Here is a 26,414-nt window from a genome sequence, read left to right as displayed (position 1 = left end):
CTTGGAGATATTACATCTAGTTCCCTCGTCTAGATCATTTATATGTATTGTGAATAGCTGGGGTCCTAGGACCGATCCCTGCGGTACCCCACTAGTCACTGCCTTCCACTCGGAAAAAGAGCCGTTTATTCCTACTCTTTGCTTCCTGTCTGCCAACCAGTTCTTTATCCAAGTCAGTACCTTGCCCCCAATCCCATGTGCCTTAACTTTACATGCTAATCTCTTATGCGGGACCTTATCAAAAGCCTTCTGAAAGTCCAAATACACCACATCCACTGGTTCTCCCTTATCTATTCTACCAGTTACATCCTCAAAAAATCCCAGTAGATTAGTCAAGCACGATTTACCTTTTGTAAATCCATGTTGACTTTGTCCGATCCTGTCACTGTTTTCCAAGTGCTCTGCTATTACATCATTTATAATGGAATCTAGCATTTTCCCCACTATGGATGTCAGGCTTACTGGTCTATAATTCCCTGTTTTCTCTCTACCACCTTTTTTGAATAGTGGGGTAACATTAGCTACCCTCCAATTCATGGGAACTGTTCAAGAGTCTATCAAATTTTGGAAGATGACCAGCAATGCATCTACTATTTCTAGGGCCACTTCCTTAAGTACTCTAGGATGTAGATTATCAGGCCCAGGGAATTTATCGGCCTTCAATCCCGTCAATTTCCCTAACACCATTTCCCTACAAATACTGATTTCTTTCAGTTCCTCCCTTTCATCAGACCCTATGTTCCCCGACATCTCTGGGAGGTTATTTGTGTCCTCCTTTGTGAAGACAGAACCAAAGTATGTATTTATTGGTCTGCCATTTCTTTGTTCCCCATTATAAATTCCCCTGATTCTGACTGCAAGGGACCTATGCTTGACTTCACCAATCTTTTTCTCTTCAAATATCTATAAAAGCTTTTACAGTCAGTTTTTATGTTCCCTGAAAGCTTACTCTCATACTCTATTTTCCCCCTCTTAATTAATCCCTTTGTCCTCCTTTGCTGAATGCTAAACTGCTCCCAATCCTCAGGTTTACTGCTTTTTCTGGCCAATTTATATGTCTTCTCCTTGGATCTTATGTTATCCCTAATTTCCCTTGTTAGCCATGGTTGAGTCACCTTTTTTGTTTTATTTTTATGCCAAACAGGGATGAACAAATTCTGTAGTTCATCCATGCGATCTTTGAATGATTGCCATTGCCTATCCACTGTCAACCCTTTGAGTAACATTCCCCAATCAATCCTACCCAACTCGCGCCTCATACCATCGTAGTTTCCTTTATTTAAATTCAGGACCCTAGTCTCTGAGGCAACTACTTCATTCTCCATCTTAATGAAGAATTCTATCATATTATGATCGCTCCGACCCAAGGGGCCTCGCACAACAAGATTGCTAATTAATCCTTTCTCATTACATAATACCCAGTCTAAGATGGCCTGATCTCTAGTTGGTTCCTCGACGTATTGGTCCAGGAAACCATCTCGTATACACTCCAGGAATTCCTCCTCCACAGTATTGTTACCAATTTGGTTAGCCCAATCTATATGTAGAGTAAAGTCACCCATGATAACTGTTGCGCCTTTATTGCACGCGTTTCTAATTTCCCGTTTAATGCCAAGTCCTGCTGTAGGCTCAAATAAGCTACTTCATTATCAAAGGAGTTGTGAATAGAGGTGAATACTGCAGAATCATCAGCGAACAACCTCACTCCTGACCTTATGATGGAGGTAAGGCCATTGATGAAGCAGCTGGAAATGATTGGGTTGAGGACACCCCCCCTGAGGAATTCCTACCGTCATGTCCTGCGGTGATTGGCCTCCAACAACCACATCCAGCTTCCTTTGTCTCGGGTACGTCCAGCCACTGGAGACTTTTCCCTTTGACCTCACCACCCCCACCATTGACCTCGGTTTTGCCAGGCTCCATCGTGCCATACTCAGTCGAATACTGCCTTGATCTTGAGGGCAGTTACTTTCACCTCTCCTCTGGCATTCAGCACCTGTCCAAGCCTGGATCAAATATAGAAAGAGGTCTAAAGGTGAATGGTTCTGGTGGAACCCAAACTGAATACCCAAAGGTAAAGTTATGAAATAGGATAAGAAATAGCAAGTTTAAGCATATTGTATGCAAGACTTTTAAATAGATAGATAATAAGAAGTTTGCCAAACGTATCTTCCCTTAAGACAGTGCTCTCTGAAATAATAGCTTTATGTGAGGTAAAATTAATTCAATGTATTTCTTTTTATTTTGGTTATCCAGAGACCACACCTTTCTACAATTTCCTGTGGTGCCTAAAAGTCACTTGCAAATCATGGATGAACGTATATCCAACCAGGAAAGGACCACTGCAACACTTCTCGACCAGGCTTTTCAGATAAAAGAGGACATTATTACCTACTTGAGAGGAAACCAGGGCAACTACCCAGCAGAGAGAGTATCTCAACAGCTGCTGGAAAACCACATACAAGTTATAACCAGTATCCTCAAACAACTAAGCACTGACATAGAGGTATTTTATTTGTTTTTGCTAAATCGAATCAGCAGCGAGATTGATGCTCTTAATATCATTATGGAGCTAGCATGAGTGAGGCTGCCTCATTTGGACTGATTGGCCAGTAATTCCGGTCCCAACGCGTGAGTACGGACGGGGTACTCACGCGTGGGCCCGTTGGAAGTGCCGGATTTCAGCATGCACAGCGCATGCGCGGGAAACCGACATTTCCTCCAAGGGGTTCAGAGGTCCTACGCGTGCGCGCAGGACTCTGCGCGCACGCGTTGAACTTCCTTCTTTTTGACAGGTTTGCGCGTGTGCAAGGGCCTGAACTTTTTACACATATAAAAAGGAGGCGTAAGGAGTGGATTCTTGAAGGTAAGTGGTCTATTATTTTAAATTATTACATTTTTTCCACAGCTTCATTGTTTTTAAGGACTTTACAGTAAGGTAAGTTTATTTTTAGACCCGATTTCGTAAAAAAAAATTTTTTCAAAAATTTTATTAATTGTTTAAAATAGTTTTTTAAAAGTTATTTATAGTTTATTTAATTATTGGGATGTTTTTTAAAATTTTATTTAAAGTTAAACTAGTCTTTTGGGCGCCCGTACTTTTCATGAGTTTGACAGTCTTTACTATCAAACTCATGAATGAAGTTTCCCCTCCCCTGATTGGCTGCAGAGTGCTCACCTGATCCTAGCCGGCACATCACACTAACTACACCACTGGATCAGGCAAGCACATCGTGCCGACATCTGAACCAGGCCAGTGACAGGAATTCCAAGCAGGCCCAGGCTTCAGATGTCGGCGCGCCGGGTGAGTGCACATTGGGGGCTTGCACGCGCGGCAAGCACCCGATCCTAATTTCTGGACCATTATTTTATGTTGCCCACAGTCAATGTGGCTCTAAGAGTCAGAGAAAACCAGGTTTCACTCAGCACCACAATCCACTTAACTGCCACAAGTCTGCCACTTAGAGCAGCGCCAGCAGAAATGAGTGCACCCAGCACCAGCGCAGAGACGCACACCTCGGTGGGTCCTATGCGAGATAGAGTCGTGTTGTCACCTGGTGTATCAGATGTCACAGGTGAGCAAGATCAGATGGTGGAGACAGGGACAGCAGTGGAGACTCCTTGTCAGATGCTGCAGGACGCTCCGGTCTCTGCTCAGCTGCATGCTGACGCTGAGCCTCGGGGGCCATCCAGAAAGAGGGCAATCCTGGAGCTTCAGGAACAAGTTCAGGAGGCTCTGACAGGGTTTGCAACCACGGTGACTGCAAATGTGCAAAGAATGGAAAGTCCATCTCAAATATAAGCAATGCCATGGCGCACACATTGGCAACTGTAGGTTCCGCCGTGGAAAGGATGGCCACCTCCATGGAAGACATAAATCGCCGGACTCAGGAGAACATGGTAACAGATGGTCATCTATGGAGGATTGATGGGTATCTATTGAGGTGAGAAAACAAAGGTTCATGGACATCCTTGTTATGAGGAATCTCAGTACAGACATGGGTCCTCATGGCCCCACTGATGTGCAGCAAGGTGCTCTCCAGCTACTTGCTAGCAGAGAAGTGCGGGTGGCCCATGAGAGGGATGATGGCCGGAGGGGCATGGAAGTGGGGGCTCCTCTCCAAACGATCAAACTTCCATCCGCTTGCCAAGCCCTCGGTCAGAGCCCCAGATGCCTCCTCGGACAGTGATGGCCGAGTTTGCCCCTGCACAGCCGCAGGAGGAGCAGACTTTGGCGGGGCCCTCACAGGTTCCAAAACCCAGAGGACGACCGCCAAAGACATCTAAGCAGGTGCAGCAGGGAAGTGAGCATGTTGCCTCTACATTTGCTGAAGCCACAGGGGTAGCACCACATAGAAGCACACGGAAAAGAAAGATCCCACATAAATAGTCACAAGGGTAGTCACTTGGGTGATTTGCTAAAAACTAATGTTAAGTTTCTGTTATTTTACTTTGTTGTAATAAATTAATTTTTTCTGAATGTTTGCATTCGTTGCCATATGTGTGCTCACAATTGCAAGTGGCACAGTGAAGGGTAAGGGCGCCTTTTATGTCCAGCAATGGTGGTGGCAGTGCAAGGAATGCACAGTTCATTGTAGAGATGCTCTATGGTGTTGAAGTGGGGTGATGCCAACCTTCATGCGCATGTGGCAGCCACATATCTGTGCTGCATAAAGTTAGGTGAATCTGGCATTGATTAGACCATCCCTGGTCTCACGGGCAGCAATGTTATTGCATTGTGATCGCATTGGGACAGCCGCCTCCTCCAGGTGTTCCTCATGCTGAACCTCATCCTGCTCCTCCTCCTCTGAACAGGCTGTGCACTCTGTGCCTTGTGCCTCATGCAGCGCTAATCCTCGCTGCAGTGTGATGTTGTGCAGGGCACAGCAGACAACGACGATTCTCGAGACACTGGCTGGTGCGTACTGAAGGGCTCCACCAGATCTGTCCAGGAATCTGAAGCACATTTTGAGCAACCCTATTGTTTGTTCTATGAGACTTCTGGTGGAAATGTGGCTTTGATTGTAACGCCCCTCAGACTCGTTTGATGGCCTCCTCAACGGTGTCATTAGCCACGTCTTCAGGGGATAGCCCTTGTCTCCAAGGAGCCAGCCAGAAAGTTCATTTGGCAGTGCGAAGAGCTGAGGGACAGTGGACTGGTGCAGGATGTAAGAGTCATGGCAGCTGCCAGGGAACTTGGCTCACACATGCATGTTGCTCTTCCTATGGTTGCACACCAGCTGCATGTTAAGGGAGTGGCAGCCCTTGCAGTTGACATACTGCTAGGTTCTGATGGGGCACCCTGATGGCCACATGGGTGCAGTCGATGAAGCCCTGCACCTGTGGGAAGCCAGCCAGATTGACAAAGCCGAGCACCCGCTTGGTAACACTGGCTTCATCAATGGAAAAGTGGATGTAATTGGCGGACTTGTCAAAGAGGGCTTCGGTGACCTGTGTGATGCATCTGTGGGCGGCCAACTGGGAGATGCTGCTAATGTCTGCTGTGGATCTCTGGAAGGAGCCTGACGCAAAGAAGTTGAGGGCAGTGGTAACTTTGACAGCCACTGGTAAGGGGTGTCCACCCGCTACTCTGGGCTGTAGGTCTTGATCAAGCATTGTGCAAATGTCTGCGACTACCTGTCGCGATAGTCTCAGCCTCCTTTGGCACTGCTGCTCAGTCATGTTGAGGAAGCTCATCCTCGGCCTGTAAACCCTGTGTTGGGGGTATCTCATGCGGCGTGGTGCAGCCCTGCGCTGACTCCCTCTGCCCTGTGCAGCAGCAGCTGGTTGAGGAGAAGGTTGATGCTCTTGTTGGTGCTGCTGGTGTGCCTGGTTCTGCTGCTGCTGCGGCTGATCGTGGTCAGATTCTGAGGACCAGGGTGAGAGAGTTTAAATCGTTCACATTCTGCTGTTATATATGGCAGGTGAGGATGAGATGGTAGAAGCAATCTTTTAATGGAGAGAGGCTATTCCAAGGAGGTGACAGTGGATATAAAGTTTACACCACACACTTACAGCCTCAATAAAGATCAAATGTGTCTTCCCAATCCTGAAATCAGCAACCTCTGACATTGGAAAGTGAACAGATGTGAAATGTTAGCTTTTATACTACAATTGCAGCTGTGAACTAATCAGCTCGATTGAACTCCCGACCTGCTTACCTGACATGATTTCCGAATGACGTGAATCTCATTAAAAATGTGGTAAAATAGAAATAGGCTGGCAAAATAGTAGTTAACAAGCATTTAATTATCTTGAATGCCTCCCCCGCCGCTTGGTGTTGGCTCTGTTCTGAAATTGCAGACCCGACACTTTGGAAACTTACATGGAGGCGGGTTCGGAGCGGGTTCCCATTCCGCTGTCAATCATTTTGATTTTGACAGTGGACCCGCCTCCGAACCGGCCCTCTGAGTGCCGGCAAAATCGCGGCTATTGTGTTAGGAGATTAAGTGATGCATTTGGTTAACACAATGTTCCCTCACTTCTGGATCTGGATTTGAATGCAGAATAAATTGATTTTATATACTCCTTTCCCTTTGATTGCAAGTGTCCTACGTGAAATTAATCTGGGACAATTCCAATTTGTTCCCTAATGGGCATAAGCCTACATTACAGAATTGTCTTCAATTAAGTGTTATTTTGGAATTTAATTCAGAGAGGTCCAACATCACACTGGTGCAGCTGTTCAGCGTTGTAGACACATGTTGCAGCAGCATTGAGGGAGCTTTAATCTGCACCTAAACTATTCTTTATTTCACCTGGAAATGCTTAACACTGACATTGGGTGCAAAAGATAGAAAATCCATGCACACCCCTTCCTTACCTTGCAAAAAATTCCTCCTCCTAAAAAAAAGCGTTGGAAATGTGGGTGGAATTTTCATTACCAGGGCGGGTCGGGTGCGGGCGGTCAGCGTGGTGGCTTGGAACCCCATTCTTTTCATCCCGCTCCTCAGAGCGACTTTTAGCTAATGGCACCTATTAAGGTAGGCCTGCGCGTTACCTGGCCTTATTAAATGGTGCGGGTCTGATTACATCATCGATGACTCATTTCCAGTGGGGATATTTAAAGCAGCCTTGGCCACACTGCATTTGAAGGTTCATCCAGGAGTGTGTAGGCAGCACATATCACCATCTAGTTATTGCTGAGCCTTGCAGCGATGGCTTCACAAAGACAGAGGGCTGCACCCAGGTTCTCAGATGGCTCCCTACATATTCTTGTGGAGGGTGTCAGAGCACGCAGGGAGGTCCTCTTCCCTGCTGATGGGCGGAAGAGACCTCCCCAGGAGAATAAAAGAGCCTGGCTGCAAATTGCATAGGAGGTAAACAGCAGGGATGTGGTGAGGAGGAGCTGGGTGCAGTGCCGGAAGCGCTTCAATGATCTCATGAGATCAGGAAAGATGAGTGCAAAGCCACAGTCAACTTCATCCTGCTGTGCCTCTCATCACATCCCCATCACTCTGCCTTCCCAAGCTTACTCCTGCGCTGCATTCCTCACACCAACATACCTTGCACGTCCACCCATCCCTCTCTATCTACCTACTCACAGCCCCATCTGACTAGCCACTCCTCACACTCACCCTCATCCTAATGCAATCATACCAACTAACAACACACAAGGGGCCCACTTTGCATTGGCACTTTGGAATTGGCACCACACTCCCTCATAGTCACCCTCTACAGATGTAACCCACAAAATCCTTACACTCATGGCATCACTCTCACTCAAACATCTCTTCTTTCCCTACTTGCAGGAAAAGAGTGTTCACAGGGAGAGGGAGAGGGAGAGAACCGGAGGTGGCCCGCCATCCTTCGCTACGTTGGCAGCAGCAGATAAGGTCGCCCTGGAGGTCTTGGGAGTTGCCGATCATCTGGCGGTGGGAGACGGAGAGAGGGGAATCTCTCAGCAACCTGGTGACAGAATTACATCTCATACAGCCACATGGCATACAGCAGTTACTCATATGGGGACTGATGTCAGCGGCCAGTGAATGTTCATCATGTGCATAATGGTATCGTTACCCATTCTTAATATAACATTTCTAAATCATCTCTTTACTCTCCCACAGGTCCATCAAGAGCACCCCCCAGGCGGAAGAGGAAGACGACTCGTCAGAGGAGCTTCCAGCCTCTGCTCAGCTGCATGCAGACTCGGGCCATCGAGAAAGAGGGCGATCCTGGAGGTGCAGGAAGAAGTGCAGGAGGCTCTGACCAGTTTTGCGACCGCGATGTCTGCAAATGTGCAGAGAATGGAGGAGTCATCTCCAACATGAGCACCACTGTGTCACAGGCAATGGTGACGGTAGGCTCTTCCATGGATAGGATGGCCACCTGCATGGAGCAGCTAATGCACCACTCATATGAGCACATGCTATCTGTGGAGAACAGACTTAACTTCCTGCATTACACACATATGGCAGCCACATACTGTGCCAGGTCCCCCCACCCCACCCCGCCTCCCCCACTCCCCCAACAACACCATAAAGCACCCCTACATTGACCAAGCCATTCCAGGCAGAGGCTCATAGACCTCCTCTGTAGGAGGGATGTCAACATAGACTTGGTTCCTCATGGCCCCACTGCTGTGCAGCAAGGCACTCTCCAGCTCCTTGCTAGCAGGGAAGTGCGGGTGGCCCATGAGAGGGATGATGGTGAGAGAGGACATGGAAGTGGGGCTCCTCTCAAAGCGCTCACACTTCTCCCCCATTGCCACCCCCTCAGTCAGAGCCCCAGATGCCTCCTCAGATCGCGATGGCCGAGTCTGCTGCTTCACAGTCACAGGAGGAGCAAACTTTGGCAGGGCCATCACAGGCTCCAAAACCCAGAGGACGTCCGCCAAAAGTGTCTACGCAGCCGCAGCAGGGAAGTGAGCAGGCTGCCTCTACCTCTGCTGAAGCCGAGGGTTGCACCTCATAGAAGCACACGTAAATGAAAAATGACACTGACGTAGGTGCACAAGGGTAAGCACATGTGTGTTTAAAGAACTGTTTTAGTTAAGGTTCCATTACTCTTACGTCACATAAAACTATTGTCACCACTTTCTGGTCATGCTCATTTCTGTCTGGTAGTTTGGAAGTGGCTTAGTGAGTTGGAGTGAATGGTCAGACATAACGTTACCTCCAGCAATGGGGGTCAGTGTGAAAGGAATGGCTTGGCCATTGTAGGGATGCTTTATGGTGTTGTTGGGAGAGGTGGGGGGTGGTGGGGACCTGGCACAGCATGTGGCAGCCATATGTGTGTAATGCAGGAAGTTAAGTAAATCTGGCCATGATGAGGCCATCCCTGGCCTCCCGGGCAGCAATGTGCTCGGGTGCTGTGATGAAATATGTCATTCATCAGACTCTGTATTTAACTACATATATTGTATTGCCTGCTCCTGTGTTTGTATTGCCTGCTCCTGTGTTTTACCTTGTATTGTATATAGTGCACCGCCCCCTTTCTCCCCATTGGGTGTGTCGGCTCCGCCCATACCTGGCCCTACTTAAGACAAGCCCAGGCTTGTCTTGCAGCAGAACAGCAGAATGCTAGGTGAAGACACAGGCATCTTTCTTTGCTAATAAAAGCCTTGTTTTATCCAGTTAACTTTGAGCCTTGAAGTTATTGAGGCGCATCAATTTTATTAGCAAACTTTCAACGATGGATCAACTTTTGAAACCGGAACGCTTGGATTTGGACCCGCATGCTTCGGATGCATCGGCACGGTTTGGACACTGGTTCCAGTGCTTGGAATTTTTTATGGCCAACTCCGAAGCTGTCACAGCCTCTAAAGCCACCGGAGATGTGAAACTCGGGATCCCGCAGAAGGTTTCTCCACTCATCCAAGACGCCGCCACCTACCTGGATGCCGGCAACATTCTAAAGGCCCACTATCAGCGGCCTACCAACGAGGTGTACGCCAGGCATCTGCTTGCTACCTGCACACAGCGACCCGGAGAGTCGCTAGAGGACTTTCTAGTCACCCTAAAAGTGCTTGGCAAAGACTGCAAATGCAAAGACGTGAAGGCCACGGTATACACAGACGAGCTTATTCGGGATGCCTTTATCACAGGCCTTAGCTCTAATTACATCCGGCAGAGACTGCTAGAGAAAATGGGCCTAGATCTGACACAGACTGTGGACACAGCGCGATCGCTGGATGTGGCTCAGAAGAACTCTGACTCCTACTCTTCAGGCCACGTGGCCCACGCCGCCTCGTACGCACCAAGGGCGCCGCCATGTTGGAAGACATCTTCCCCGCCCGGTAGCCCAACACCGTCGGGGCCCTGCTCTCCCCCCAGAAGCCCTACGACCGGCACGACGCATCGGGGTCCCAAATGCTACTTCTGCGGGCAGCCGAAGCACACCAGGAACCTGTGCCCGGCGAAAGGCACCACCTGCTGTAAGTGCGGTAAGAAGGGACACTTTGGGAAGGTGTGCAGAGGGAACCCCGCAGGCAAACCCACCACCGCCGCGTGCGCGCCGTGGGAGCGGCCATCTTGGACGCCATCTTGTCCGACCTCGTGGGGTCCGCCATCTCGCGAGCAGACATCGTGGACGCCATCTTACCCGGCCTCGTGTGGCCCACCATCTTGTACCGATCAGGGCCCTACAGTGGCGTCGATCACAGTGGACCAGTCCAGACCGCACCCACTATCCAAATCGATGGTGGACATCGAGGTAAACGGGTGCAAGGGTTAAATGTTTAATTGACAGCGGGAGCACGGAGAGCTTCATTCACCCTGGTCTGGTACAACGACTCTCTCTAACTATAGTCCCTACTCAGGGCACGATCTCTATGGCCGACAAAACCCAGATATCGACTATTGCGGGTTACTGCGTGGTACGATTGTCCATTAAAGGCACTGTATATAATAATTTTAAACTGTTAATTATGAAGGATTTATGTGTGAGCGTGATCTTGGGCCTGGATTTTCAGTGCCACCACCAAAGCATCACGCTCAATTTCGGTGGGTCCCAGCCGCCCCTCACAGTGTGCGGTCTGGCTACCCTGAAGGTAAAGCCGCCTTTGCTATTCGCGAACCTTACCCCTAACTGCCGGCCAATAGCGACCAAAAGCAGGAGGTACAGCTGGGAGGACAGGCGGTTTATCGCGACCGAGGTAGACAGGCTCCTGAGGGAGCGCATTATTGAACGCAGCAACAGCCCGTGGCGCGCCCAAGTGGTGGTGGTGAGGGGTAGTGAGAAGAAGCGGATGGTGATTGACTATAGTCAAACAGTCAACATCTATACCCAACTAGACGCCTACCCGCTACCCCGCATATCCGAGATGGTGAACCAAATTGCCCAATACCGGGTGTTCTCCACTATCGACCTCAAGTCAGCGTACCACCAGCTCCCTATCAGACCAGAGGACCGTTCGTACACCGCCTTCGAGGCAAACGGATGCCTCTACCAGTTCCTCAGAGTCCCCTTTGGGGTGACGAATGGGGCCTCGGTCTTTCAGAGGGAGATGGACCGCATGGTTGATGACCACCACTTGCAGGCAACCTTCCCCTATCTCGACAACGTCACCATCTGCGGCCACAACCAACAGGACCACGACTCAAACCTCGCGAGGTTTCTGAAAACTGCACAAAAACTCAACCTCACTTACAACGAGGACAAGTGCGTTTTCAACACCACGCGCCTCTGCATACTAGGCAACGCGGTGGAGAATGGGGAAATCGGACCAGACCCCGACCGATTGCGCCCCCTACGGGAGCTGCCCCTGCCCAACACTCCCAAAGCCCTGAAAAGGTGCCTGGGGTTATTCTCGTATTATGCCCAATGGGTCCCTAACTGCTCCGATAAAGCCCGCCCCCTCTTGAAAGCATCCTCTTTCCCGCTCTCTGCTGAGGCCCATGCTGCCTTCAAAAGCATTAAGCAGGATATTGAGCGGGCCACGCTACAAGCAGTGGACGAGAACACTCCCTTTCAAGTGGAAAGTGATGTGTCTGACTTTGCCTTGGCGGCCACCCTCAACCAGGCGGGGCGGCCCGTAGCTTTCTTCTCGAGGACCCTCCAGGGGCCCGAGATCAGACACTCCTCCATGGAAAAGGAGTCCCAAGCCATCGTGGAGGCAGTGCGCCACTGGCGGCACTACCTAGCCAGCAAACGCTTCACCCTACTTACCGACCAGCGGTCGGTAGCGTTTATGTTCAATAATAAACAGAGGGGGAAGATTAAAAATGATAAGATTCTTAGGTGGCGGATCGAGCTCTCCACCTTCGAGTATGACATCATATACCGGCCGGGGGCCCTTAACGAAGCCCCCGACGCCCTCTCACGAGGGATGTGTGCCAACGCCACCGGGGATCGGCTACAGACCCTCCACAACGACCTCTGCCACCCAGGGGTCACACGGCTGTTCCACTTCATAAAGTCCCGCAACTTACCCTACTCGATTGAGGAAGTTCGGTCTCTGACCAGGAACTGCCGCACTTGCGCTGAGTGCAAGCCTCGGTTCTACCGCCCTGATAGAGCCCACCTAATCAAAGCTACACGGCCCTTTGAGTGGCTTAGCTTAGATTTCAAGGGCCCCCTCCCATCCGTCGACCGCAATGTTTACTTCCTGAACATTGTGGACGAATACTCCCGTTTCCCATTCGCCTTCCCCTGCCCAGACATGACCAGCGCCACGGTCATTAAATGCCTCAACAGCCTGTTCTGCCTGTTCAGTATGCCAAGCTATATCCACACGGATAGGGGGGCGTCCTTCATGAGTGAAGAGCTACACCAGTACATGCTGTCCAAGGGGATTGCCACGAGCCGTACCACCAGCTACAACCCCCGGGGTAACGGTCAGGTGGAGCGAGAGAACGGGACAGTATGGAGGGCAGTCACTCTAACTCTAAGGACCAAGGGCCTCCCTATCTCCCGCTGGCAGGAAGTCCTCCCAGATGTGCTCCACTCAATACGTTCACTATTGTGCACCACCACTAATGCCATGCCTCATGAGCTAATGTTTGTGTTTCCCCGGAAATCCACCTCAGGCGTATCGATACCGTCATGGCTCTCCACCCCAGGTCCGGTACTTTTTGCGGAAGCATGTGAGGGGCCACAAGACGGACCCTCTCGTGGAGCCAGTGCACCTGCTCCACGCCAACCCACAATATGCGTATGTCCGGCACGCCGACGGACGGGAGGACACTGTGTCCATAAAAGACCTCGCCCCAGCTGGTAACAACAGCAACAACGACAATGACTACAACAACAACAGCAACAACCACAACAACCACAACAACTATTACCCACCCACTCCACCCACTATTCTTTCATCACCCCCGGAAGAACACCAGCCAACGGTACCCCCACCACCTACTCCTTCAACAACCCCGGTGGTGCTCCCGGCAGAGACCCAGGAGGTCACCTGGGACACCCAGCCGGCACCCGCGGCACCGCAACCGTTACATCGGTCACAGAGGACTATCACACCCCCGAACAGACTAAATCTGTAGAAGGGGAGAATGTGATGAAATATGTCATTCATCAGACTCTGTATTTAACTACATATATTGTATTGCCTGCTCCTGTGTTTGTATTGCCTGCTCCTGTGTTTTACCTTGTATTGTATATAGTGCACCGCCCCCTTTCTCCCCATTGGGTGTGTTGGCTCCGCCCATACCTGGCCCTACTTAAGACAAGCCCAGGCTTGTCTTGCAGCAGAACAGCAGAATGCTAGGTGAAGACACAGGCATCTTTCTTTGCTAATAAAAGCCTTGTTTTATCCAGTTAACTTTGAGCCTTGAAGTTATTGAGGCGCATCAGGTGCTGCTGGCATCTGGACCTCTTTTACCTCCTCGTCTTCCAGCTGATGCTCCTCTTCCTCCTCTGAAGAGGCTGTGCACTCTCTGCCTTGCTCATGTAGCGCTAATCCTCATTGCTGTGCTATGTTGTGCAGCGCGCAGCAGATGACCACAATTCTGGAGACCCTGGCTGGTGCGTACTGAAGGGCTCCGCCAGATCTGTCAAGGCACCAGAAGCAGATTTTCAGCATGCCTACTGTTTGCTCTATGACACATCTGGTGGACATGTGGCTTTCATTATATCTCTCCTTGGCTTCAGTACTTGGTCTCCTCTGGAGTGTCATGAGCCACGTCTTCAGTGGATAGCCCTTGTCTCCAAGCAGCCAGCCAGAAAGTGTGTTTGGAGGTGCGAAGAGCTGAGGTTGGTTGGACTGGCACAGGATGAAAGAGTCATGACAGCTGCCAGGGAATTTGGTGCACACGTGCATGATGATCTTTTTATGGTTGCAGATGAGCTGCACATTGAGGGAGTGGAAGCCCTTGCAGTTCACAAACACTCCTGGGTGATGATGGTGTGCCTTCATGTCCACATGTGTGCAGTCGATGATGCCCTGCACCCGTGGGAAGCCAATCAGAGCGGCAAAGCCTAGTACCCACTCAGTAACACTGGCTTCATCAGTGGCAAAGTTCACATAATTGGCTGACTTGTCAAACATGGCATTGTTCACCTGGTGATGCATCTGTGGGCGGCCGACTGTGAGATGCTACAAATATCTTCTGCAGATCCCTGGAAAGAGCCTGAGGCGAAGAAGTTGAGGACACTGGTGACATTGACAGCCACTGGTAAGGCATGTCCATCAGATTCTCTGGGCTGCAGGTTTGGTTCCAGTAAGCTGCAATGTCTGTGACAACCTGGCACAATAGCCTGAGCCTCCTTTGGTACTGCTGCTTAGTCATGTTGAGGAAGCTCATCCTCTGCCTGTAGACCCTGTGTTGGCAGTATCTCCTCTGGCGTGGTGCAGCCCTGCGCTGATGCCCTCTGTCTTGTGGAGCATCACGTCATTGAGGAGAAGGTTGTTGGTGCTATTGCTGCTGCTGGTGTGTGTGCTACTGCTGGTATTGGGGCTCATCCTGGTCCTAATCTGAGCACCAGATTGAGGCAGTATACACGGCACTCACGCTGATGTAATAGATGGCAGGTCAAGCAGAGGTCAGGGGAGCAATCTGTCAATGGAGTGATAGTTGGTAGCAATGAGGTGAGAATTTAGGGGTATGGTAGCATAGTGGTTATGTTACTGGACTAGTAATCCAGAGATCTGGACTAATGATGTGGAGGCTGTGAGTTTAAATCCCACCACAGCAGCTGGGGAATTTAAATAAATCTGGAATAAAAAGCTAGTGTCAGTAATGGTGAGCATGAAACTTTTGGACTGTCGTAAAAACCTATCTGGTTCAGTAATGTCCTTTTTTAGGAAAGAAAATCTGCCGTCCTTACCCTCTCTGGTCTATACGTGACTCCAGACACACAGCAATGTGGTTGATGTTTAACTGCCTTCTGAAATGGCCTAGCAAGCCATTCAGTTGTACCAAACCACTACAAAGAAGCATGGACTGCAGCAGTTCAAGAATGAGGTGAGAGTAGCTCCTGAAGTTGCAGAAAAGACTTACAAAATGTAGACACCTAAATCTGTGCTCAAAATGCCCTCCGCAAGAGCCTTTCCCTTAGCCAAGTAAACAGGTGGCAGTATATATATTCTGCTTTCCATACAGTAATGACCTCGATCAATGGCCACTTTTGACAGTTTGACAGACGTGCTTCCCGGCCTGCATGATTCCCGTGGTCAGTAAAATTCCAAAGGCCTGGTTAAAAGCACTGAAAAGGTAAATGAGGTAAATTAGGTCGCCCGCCTCTGCCGTTTGGGTCCGTGCCACGCTGGCAAACGCACCGAGTTAAAAGCGCGAGGAGGCGGAATGATGGCGCGTTCCCGATCCGCTCCCATTTATTGCGAATTTTACTCCCGACCCACCTCCAATCATGCACGCACGGCAGCATGAAAATTCCGGCCTAATGTTAAATGTTTTTCTTTGAATATGTTAAACACAACAGAAATTATGTGATGTCCTCCTAGGTTCTGGAAGAGCAGATTAGAACAAGAGATGGTGTGACTGCAGGAACTAGCTTTGCAGTTCAGAGCCTGGACCACAAGCATTTGGCTGGTATTGGGGACCTCCGTGGAAGAGTTGCCAGGTACTAGGGATGGAGCACAAGATGGCAGGGTAACATACAGAAATGTTAAAGCAGAAACACTTCACCTGACCTGAGGCAAAGATCACATTTTGAGCTCCTAATCAGCTCTTGTTTTGTAAGGATTTTACAGTAAAGAGTAAACACCATCCTGGAGGGTCTGGTCAGAATCTTGACAGTTTCTGTCATTTCCTGGCCTGCGCATATACAAGGAGTGAAATTAGACATGGACGGGGACACAAAACAGATGGAATCGCATTGGTTGCCTGTTCAATAGAACTGACTATCTGGCAGAATTGCGATTCTGTCTGTTTTGCATACCTGCCCATGCCCAATTTTATTCTCACAGAAATATTCTTAATGGCCCAGAAATTCGGGTGGGGGGCTTCCCGCGGGTGCAAGCCCCCGACCTGCACTTACCTTGCGCGCTGGCCGTTGAGCTGTGGGCCCCCGTGGAATTCCGATCCTGGGCCTGCTCCAGCTGCCGGCGCGCAGTGCTTGTGTATCCCAGGGGCGCAGTTAGTTCGATGCGTCCCCTGGGATCACGTGGGCCATGGAGAGCCAATCGGAGCAGGGAATGCTCCATTCATAAGATTGACAGGAAGAGCTGTCAAAACTTATAAATACTTACAAAACAGCACTAAATCAAATTTAAAAAATTTTTTAATCACATTTTTTAAATAAACTATAAATTACATGAAATAACTATTTTAAACAATAACTTAAATTTTTGAAAAAAATAATTTTATTTTCTAACAGGGCTAAAAATAAACTTACCTTGCTTTAAAGTATTTAAAAATAATAAACCTGTGGAAAAAATGTTTTAATTTTAATTAATTCACCACTTACCTTGTAAAAAGCAGGCCTTACGCCTGCTTTTTAAATATCTAGCTTCTGCAGACTTACCCTCCCGGGAAAACCTGTAAAAAAAAACTAAGTTCGATGCGCACGCGCAGCCTCTCCCACGCACGCGTTCGACCTCTGAACCCCTTCGTTCAGGGGAATGGAAGTGCCGGTTTCCCGCGCATGCGCAGTGCATGCAGGAAACCGGCACTTCCATCGGGTGCACGGGTGAGTACCCCGTGCGTACTCACCCGTGGAGACCCGAATTTCTGGGCCTATGTATTTTATGATGATTACCAGACAATGGGAAACAAATAGCACCATGGGAGTAGAATTCCATGGGCAGCAACATCGCCAGGAACATTTTATAATCTGCACAATAATTAAGTTTGTATTTGAAGTTATATTTAATAATAAATTATTATTTTAATTATTTATCTAATGTGTGATATAAGTAAAATACCTGTATGTGGGATTTGAATTAAATCTCTCTCATGGTGTGGACCATAATTTATTACTCAGGTCAGTCTGCATGTGAGATATAATTTGTATCCATGGTTCTTCAGAATGTGTCCACATAAATGGTGTTCTTGTCTGCAATTCACATCACTGTGGTGCTACAGGCAAAGGCTGAGCTGTGGTCTGCTGTACAGTGTTTAACAAACAAGGTTCCAAACTGCACAAATTCCTAGCTAAAAATCACTAAAAAGGAATGAAAATGTTAAGAGCACCAGAAGAATAAAAACTACTGTCTCTACAATATCTATAAAATGCTCCAGTATTGGGAGATTCAAATAACTGAGAATACTAAATAAGCTCTGCTTAGTGAGGATCTGCATTTTGAGTTTTTACCAAACATCAGCTGATAATATCTGGTGTTTAACGTTTTTTGAATTAATTAGAAGATGACAGAACTGCCAATTGTGCAATTTCCTGAAATCTCATGCATGTTGTGAAATCATGGGATTTGGATCTGTGCACCTCTTGCAGCTATTCATAGAGATAGCAGCTGGTGCAGTCTATAATGCTTTCTCTCATCTCTGGTACACCATTAAAAGGTAAGCTATGCAACTAAGATGATTTTCTTTACATTGTTTTACTGCCTTTGTACTACTGTAGCTGGCTCACCATTTCCTTGATGGAATTCATGGATAGTCCACAATCTTCTCTCTCTCTCTCTCTCTGTTTTCCCTGCTTTTCTCAGTTTCCTCATTACCTTTGTCTTCCTGATTTCTGTGTCTCAGCTGAATTTTTGTTGTATGGCAATGACTTCTGATGCAACAACAATCTCATTCTAAAGATAATCTCCTGAAGATTAGGGGCAGATTTAGGTACCTGGGAGAATACGATCACCCAAGTGCAGAGCATGTAGGAAAATCAGGTGGGAAGGATCACCCATCCATAAGGGAGCCTGCCTGATTTTCTGTCCATTTAAATTAATAAGGTGGTTTTAAAATGTTGTTTTCCAATACAAGGTGTGATGCCAGTATCGGCAAACTTGCTGGGGATATCGGTGTAACCAACAGTGAGATTCAAAAGGTAAAGAAAGAAATTCAAGATGCTAAGTCTTCCCTCGAAGTGCAAATGAAAGAATTGGAAATGAAGGTTGGTAGAAATTTAAAAAAATTAAATTTTGTAAATAGAGTTCTTGATAGTTGTTGGTGTTGTTGAAATCTTTTAAATCAGAGTGGGAGGAAACTTTCCTTATTCATGTATAGGGAGAGAGATGGATTCTGTTAGGGAAGAAGTGTTTTTGAAGTGCAATATTTTAAGAAAAATATAATTACAATCAGCAAAATGTTGATTTTTCTAGAACATTGAAACATTGTCATCTGTGTCATTGATTTTACACCAGGAGATGCAACTACTGAGCAAAATAGACAGCTCTAAATGTGAGCACAATACAAAATTAAAGGCTGCAAGAGGAGAGCAACAACATGAACTTCAACTTCTGGATTTCAAGTAAAAACATTTTACCTGCATTTTAACTGCATTCTTTTAAGATGTAATGAGGGATTTGGGAATGAAATGGGAACACTAACACAAATCAGTCTATTAACACTGAAGATGACAATGTACCTTTGACATGCACAGACTCCTAACTGATAGGTTAATGCTAACTTGAGCTATATAGAACCAAATTGAAAAATGTTTTTTGATCTAAAAATACAGCACAAGCAAAATTAAATTGAAACACTCAAGGCTGTAGTCGTTTGTCAAAACCTTCTCCCATCCTTATTATATAATGAGACATATCTTGCATTGCTCCAAAGTGCCCTCTTCCTTTTCCTCTAAAAGTAGCCATGGCTATTGCTGACATGATTCTGCCCTTACAATCTGCTGTAATGCATAGGAGTGGCAAGGATGTTGACACCATGCAAGAATTCCAAGAATCGCTACAGAACCACACGATCGGCTTTATTTTCGAGCTCATTGAGACTGTGACTAATCTGTTGGTAGCATTGTGAACCATTTTTGGAATGTTACATTAATTTCACAAACAGGATATAAATAATCACTAAACAACCATTTTCCAGGATTACTGCTGCACTGACTGAGGTGCGTTCACAAATACAAAACCAGCACGAGTGGGCAGAACACAAACTGGATAAAACAGAGAATGAACAACGACAGAGAATAGACCACTTAGTACAATTTATGCAAGAGAAAACTGTAAGCAGTTTACTGTATATTACTTCACATGGAAAAATTGCATGATGGTAATAAATCTCAACACTATTCATATGAAATATGTAACTAATCTATGTGCTACAAAACCATTTCATAATTATAGAACAAGAATTTGCACCTTTAATGTAGTAAACATCCCAAGGCACTTTACAGAGGTTGCAGAGATGAGGTGGGGCAATGCCATGGAGGGATTTCAAGATGAGGATGCAGATTTTAAGTTCAATGTGCTAGAGGACAGGGATTCATGAGTGAGTAGGACTTAGTGTATGAAGCAAATGTCAGCTGAGTTTTGGACAAGTTGGAGATTATGGAGGATAGAGGGTGGGCAGTGTGGAAGACTAGTAAGTGGAGGGAGCCAAGGATAGATCCTAGGGGACTTCAGAGGTGACAGTGGGGGTGAGAAGAGAAGCCATTGCTGGATTTGCATTGGCTGCATTCACACTAATAGGAATGGAACCATGTGAAGGTAATCCCACAGTGCTGGACAAAGGATAGCTGATGGAGGAGAATGGTGTGGTCAACCATATAAAACACTGGAGAGATCAAGGAAGGATAATGCAACGCTGTCACAATCAGAGAGACCGTCATTCGTGATTTTGCCCAGGGTGGTCTCGGCGCTATAGCAGAGTGGTGGCTGAAATGAAGTGGTTCAAACAGGGAGTGTTGGGAAACATAAGCATGGACTTAGGCAATAACATGCTTAAGGACCTTAGGGAGGAAAGAGATTAGCGATGGGTTGATAGGTGAAGAGGACCGATGTATCAAGGGTGGACTTTTTTGGGAAGGCGGGTGATGACAGCAGTTTTATATGGAAGAGGGATAGTGTAAGAGCAAAGGCAGCCATTACATTTTTAAAAATTTGTTTATGGGATGTGGGTGTTGCTGGCAAGGCCAGCATTTATTGCCCATCCCTAATTGTCCTTGAGAAGGTGGTGGTGAGCCGCTTTCTTGAACCGCTGCAGTCTGTGTGGTGAAGGTACTCCCACAGTGCTGTTAGTCAGGGAGTTCCAGGATTTTGACCCAGCGATGATGAAGGAGTGGCGATATACTTCTAAGTCAGGATGGTGTGTGACTTGGAAGGGAACTTGGAGGTGGTGGTGTTCCCATGCGTCTGCTGCCCTTGTCCTTCTAGGTGGAAGAGGTCACGGGTTTGGGAGGTGCTGCCGAAGAAGCCTTGGCGAGTTGCTGCAGTGCATCTTGTAGATGGTACACACTGCAGCCACGGTACGCCGTTGGTGGAGGGAGTGAATGTTTAAGGTGGTAGATATGCAGGTTAGGTTGATTGGCTATGATTGGCTATGATAAATTGACCCTTAGTGTTAGGGGGATTAAATACGTGCGGTTATGGGGATAGGGTGGGATATGTGTTGGTGTAGGGGTTACGGGGATCGGGTGGGATATGTGTCGGTGCAGGCTCAATGGGCCAAAATGGCCTGTATCTGCACTGTGGGGTTTCTGTGATTCTGTGATTCTGTGATAGGGTGCCAATCAAGCAGGCTGCTTTGTCCTGGATGGTGTCGAGCTTCTTGAGTGTTGTTGGAGCTGCAGTCATCCAGGTAAGTGGAGAGTATTTCATCACACTCCTTACTTGTGCCTTGTAGATGGTAGAAAGGTTTTGGGGAGTTAGGAGGTGAGACACTCGCTGCATAATACCTAGCCTACTAACCTGCTCTTGTTGCCACAGTATTTATGTCCAGTTAAGTTTCTGGTCAATGGTGACCCCCAGGATGTTGATGGTGGGGGATTCGGTGATGGTAATGCCATTGAATGTCAAGGGACAGTGGTTAGACTCTCGCTTGTTGGAGATTGTCATTGCCTGGAACTTCTGTGGCGCGAATGTTACCTGCCACTTATCAGCCCAAGCCTGAACGTTGTTCAGGTCTTGTTGCATGCGGGCATGGACTGCTTCATTATCTGAGGAGTTGTGAATGGCAGTGAACACTGCAGTCATCAGCAAACATCCCCATTTCTGATCTTCTGTTGGGGGGAAGGTCATTGATGAAGCAGCTGAAGATGTTTGGGCCTAGGACACTGCCCTGAGGAACTCCTGCAGCGATGTCCTGTGGCAGTGATGATTAACCTTCAATCACCACAACCATCTTCCTTTGTGCTAGGTGTCGGCAAGCTTAGGGTTGGGAGGGGTATGTTGAGTGGTCTGCATTTGAGTGGGGAGGGGATTGAGGAAGCAGGAGGTGGGCCACTTGGAAGAGATGAGTTTGTGAGACAGAAACTGAAAAGTGACAGAAATTAGAAGTAGAGTGAGAGATTGGGGAGAAGGGTAAGCAGAGGCAGCTGCATGAATAGTCTCAATTTTAGAACTTGAGAAATCTATTAGCTCTTCACATTTAGTATTGAAGGTGAGGGCAGAGGGGGTTGAGGAAAGGGGCTTGATGAAATAGTATGTCACGGGTTCTGCTTGCCTTCCCGGAAGATGCCATAGCAACAGAAGAATATGGCTGAGGAGTGTAAGCCATAGTTATGCTGAAGCTAAATCTAACTAGACCAGTTGTGTGCTAGTTTGTGGCTTTCTGACTTAAGGGAATGAAGGTGGGGACTGGCAAAAGTGGGAGATGGTGAGTAATTTGATGAGAACGAGGGCATCAAAGACAGAGGTGAGGAAACAGATCAACAGAAGCAGAGGAGTTGTGATGGTTTGATGGCCAAGGAATTGTGAGGGAGTTGAGTTGTTCCTCATTTGAAGCCAGGTGACTCAGTGACTTCCCTCCATACAGCTTGCACCTCTATTTTTATTAGAGGGTGGCCTTCAAAGTCAAGTAGGGCATTTCCTGCAGGACCTCCAACCCTTCAGCCCCAGAATTAGCAGTGCTCGCCAAATGTCTCCAATGTACCACTGTGAACAATTCGATAACGTTTCTGTCACCATCACAACTTCCCCTTTAACAGGTGCTGCTTCACCAGATTTTCTGCTTGCCAGCCAAGTGTGCTACAGCTCAAGTGCTCTGGGTAATCTTTTCATGTGCCAGCAACCTACTTGAATTAGGATAAGGGAGTCTCATTGGAAAATTTGATGCAGCCTGCCCGAAGTTGTGAGTGCTGGCAAATCTGCAGCATGGGTCCATTTTTGTCAGACTTGGAAAATCATGGCTTACTTATCAGTGTTATTGCTTTTAAAGGGTTTTGCTTGTGTAAAAAGAATTCTCCTCCACATGATTTTGTAAAGTTTTTCATTTTGTTTGTTTTCAAAATATCAGTAATAATGACAGGCAAGAATCACTGAAATAGTTTTGAATGCTTTCACACAACAATAATGGTGGGATAGTTACTGTGCTCAAAAGCTGTAAGTGGGTCTTCCAAATAAACTTCTATTGAGACTTTGTCACAGTGACAACATTTTAATTTGTTATCTGCCACCATTTGAGAAGGTTTTTTCTTTAGTATTACATTTCAACAAACGTTTTCATAGTGTCCTGTCCCCTGAATCAGTCTCTGTTAGACTTCGGCACCAGAACACGTTGGCAGTATAAACACCTGAATGTGGTGCACTGAGATTGTTCTTCCAATACCAGAACAAAACCAAGGTAAGTATAAGAGCCTATACATCATGAGCAGAGCTGGTTGGATAACAACTTACATGTACATATTAATTTATTGTAGTTAATGACACAAGGTGATTCAGAGAAGACAAATTGACAGATTTAAACTTTATATATTGTCCTCAAGCTTCCATAGTGCGTATCCATGCAGCTTATCGATTCAAAAGTTTGGACACGCTTGTTCCTAGTAGGTTTTCTCCTTCAGCTGGGAAGGTAGAATAAATAAGACTGTCTGCCTGTCCTGATACCATGAGTGTAGCTCCATAATCAGTCAGTACTAGCACTCTCCTGTAGGACTGACACTGCCCTTTCTCCTTCCTTTCCCAATGGGAGCACACCGTTGCAAAATAGAGAAAGGGCGTATGATATGCTTTGAATATCAAGCAAGAGTTTGATTCAAACACCAATGCCCAAATATGATTTTCTGTACATTCATATAGAGAGCATTTTATTCTAGTATCTCATGAACATGTTAAATTTGCAACTCAATTTAATTCCAACAAAAATAACCATTTTAACAGTGTAGTGCCTTGGTACACCAAGATGCTGCTGCTCCATTGATTATGCGGGAACAGATGGGATCACTCCTCCATGCTGGTGAAGAGAAACCTGGCATTTCAGCACTTGGAGGAAGGGAAAATTATGGCAGTGATTACTAGGCTGCTCTCAGGCATTTCCTGCCAGCAGCTTTCAGAGAAACACTATAAATGGTGCATGGGAACTACAAAGGGGGAACAAATCCATTTGAAAGAGTATTGAACTGAAGCATAACCAGTGGACAAATAGAAGTAACAACATTTTTTTGAGTAAGCAATTAGCTTAGTTATGATTGTTTCATAGGAATTGACAGAGAAGAAAATACTCGAGAGACTTAACCACATCGCTGTGAGACTAGAAAAACTGGAAGACAGACAAAGTCTCGATATTGGCTCCAACAGAATGAAGTACTCTGAAACGAAGATAAATGCAAAACTTGCTAAAGTAGAAAAGAACATCTGGTACGAATTAGAAAGCATAAAGAATGAATACAGAGAAGGTGAGTAGTTCATTTCATTTGAACTGGTTCGGATGGTATGATAATAGAATAGTGGAGAGACTTTTAACTACTGGGATGTTTCATAAACTGTCCGCAACTTCAGGATTTAGCGCATGTGCAGCCTAATGCGGAAATCCTGAAGTTGCAGTCTGTCATTCACTGCTCCTCCACAGACTGCGCTGTGATGCCCCCCCCCCGCCCCGAGCCAGCAATCAGTGAAATCTCTCAAATCAGGGAAACTGACAAAAGCTTCAGCTCTTCTGCAGTAATTACATTGTTAACTACCCCATTAAAAGTTAGACCCAAAGGGATTAGGTGCAACTGGGGTTTTAACAGTGTATTGACGGCTAAACAAATGTTATGGCCCGAAAAACTAATTTTAATTTTGTGCCGTGTCAAATTTATCAATTTTTAATAAAAATTAACATTTTTACAAAACCTTTTGTTTGTTCATCTTTATTTCAGGTTTGCCTTTTCACCATGTGAGAGCCCCAATTCTGGTTTTGCTCTCTAACATTTTTAAAAGGACGTGTCTATTTGCAACACCAAAGTTCTGATTGGTCCCCTTGCATGACAAGACCTGGTTGCTGATTGGTCACCTTGGAGGTCAAGACACACCCAGCAATTTCTCTGGAATGTATAATTAGATCCTCCCTGCTTATGTAATCAATTACTTTGCAAAGTGCAATTCGAGCCATTCTGACTGCCTACTCCAGACAGAAGAGCTCACTTGGGACAGGGCTCACCCTCATGGGTTAAGACCTTCTCCCACCCCCCAAACAAGTTCCTGCCCTCACCACCCAAGTTCTGACCTCCCCCTAAGTTTCTGACATTCTCCCGCTGCCCAAGTGCCTGACCTCCCCCTCCCACAATGTTCCTGTTCTCCCTCCTGCCCAAGTTCCTGCCCTCCCCCCACTAAGTTTCTGACATTCTCCCCCTGCCCAAGTGCCTGACCTCCCCCCCCCCCCCACAATGTTCCTGTTCTCCCTCCCGCCCAAGTTCCTGCCCCCCCCCAACCCCCACCCCCGGTTCCTGACCTTCTCTCCCCTGCCCAAGTTCCTCCCCTTCTCCCCACCTGGATTCATGACCCCCCCTTGCCCAAGTTCCTCCCTTCCCCCCCACTCCCCCCATTGTGTCTGTGTCACGGATTGTTAACAGATTTATGGGGTATGAAGTGAATAGTGACAGTGTCATGACTTCCGGATTTCATACAGTCCAGTGATGTCACTTGCCACACACGCACAGAGCTTCCCAAGAAATCAATCAGATCTAGGGAGAGGAGAGGAAGAACATGGTGCAGGTGTAAAGGGGGTGGGGTTGGAAGAATGTGAGCTGTCTTACCATCCAGATCACGTTCTTCCCCCTTACCATCCGGATCACTTTCGTCCCCCAGCCCCACTGTGCCCTTGGTGCTATTTACCTCTCCCCTCTGATCCCTTCTCTCTCTCCCCCCCCTTTCTCTTTCTCCTCCCCCTCCGATCCCATTTCTCTCTCCCTCTCCCCTCCCGATCCCCCTCTGAATCCATCTCTCTCTCTCTGAAGGCTGCAAAAATGTTTGTGTAGATAATAACAGTGATATTCTGGTCAAAAGTCCTGGAAGGCTCCTTTAGTATAGTCACTGATTTTCAAAAGATAACCCAAAAGCCCTAGTAGCAGGCTCAGGCTTGAGCAGCTCCAGGCTCTCCAACGTGGTTCAGCAGACCTTACTTCTGGCTTCCTCATCTATTGTACTGCGCGTGTGCACGTGATCCGGTCTTTGCTTCGCCGTTGACCGTAAATTTGAGGCCAATAATTTCTAATGACTGCCAATTAACCTCTCTTGTCCAAAAAATGAACAATTAAAAGTTGGAGTCTCAATACTTCAGGTTATGAATTGTTGTTGGAGATTTTAAAAATGACAAATTTTAAATTGTGAAATTTATTTTCTTACTTTTCCTCCTTTTTCTCTCAATCCAGTCTTTCTTTCCCTCCTTATTTCTCTTTCTGTACTTGATTTGATATTGAATTCACCCACTTTAATTCACCATTTCTAATTCACTCTAATTTCAGTCCTTCCTCTGTTTATTTCTCAATCCTTAAATCTCATTGCTTAAGGAGATACAGTTTGTGCTGTTGTTCATCAAGCTCCCAGATCCCCTGATGCCCTTGCTGTGCCATTATCATGTTGCAATTCCAGCAACTTTGTGGGCAAAAAATGTAAAAATCTAAAGAAGCCCAATTAACAGGGTACGTCGTGAGATGCCCCGCTCCAGCAAAATCTGGGCCAATGTTCTTCTCTGATTTGATATTATATGGACTTAGTTATGCAAGTCCAAAACAAATTC

General features: G+C 47.0%; 1 protein-coding gene across 2 annotated transcripts in view; it reads left to right on the top strand.

Annotated features, from left to right (window-relative positions):
• fam81b (family with sequence similarity 81 member B) overlaps positions 1-26,414 on the top strand; it is a 49,979-nt gene that overhangs the window by 16,858 nt on the left and 6,707 nt on the right. For both annotated transcript variants that reach the window (XM_085988707.1, XM_085988714.1), the window contains exons 3-8: positions 2,257-2,506; positions 15,851-15,969; positions 18,285-18,414; positions 18,665-18,771; positions 19,347-19,482; positions 23,895-24,090. In XM_085988707.1, coding sequence (XP_085844833.1) covers positions 2,257-2,506; positions 15,851-15,969; positions 18,285-18,414; positions 18,665-18,771; positions 19,347-19,482; positions 23,895-24,090 — 938 coding nt within the window. The remainder of the gene's footprint in view (positions 1-2,256; positions 2,507-15,850; positions 15,970-18,284; positions 18,415-18,664; positions 18,772-19,346; positions 19,483-23,894; positions 24,091-26,414) is intronic.

Source organism: Somniosus microcephalus, chromosome 1 (assembly GCF_052327205.1).
Source record: "Somniosus microcephalus isolate GS21.2 chromosome 1, FLI_Smic_1.0, whole genome shotgun sequence".
NCBI lineage: Eukaryota > Metazoa > Chordata > Chondrichthyes > Squaliformes > Somniosidae > Somniosus > Somniosus microcephalus.
This window is presented reverse-complemented; position numbering and strand designations above follow the sequence as displayed.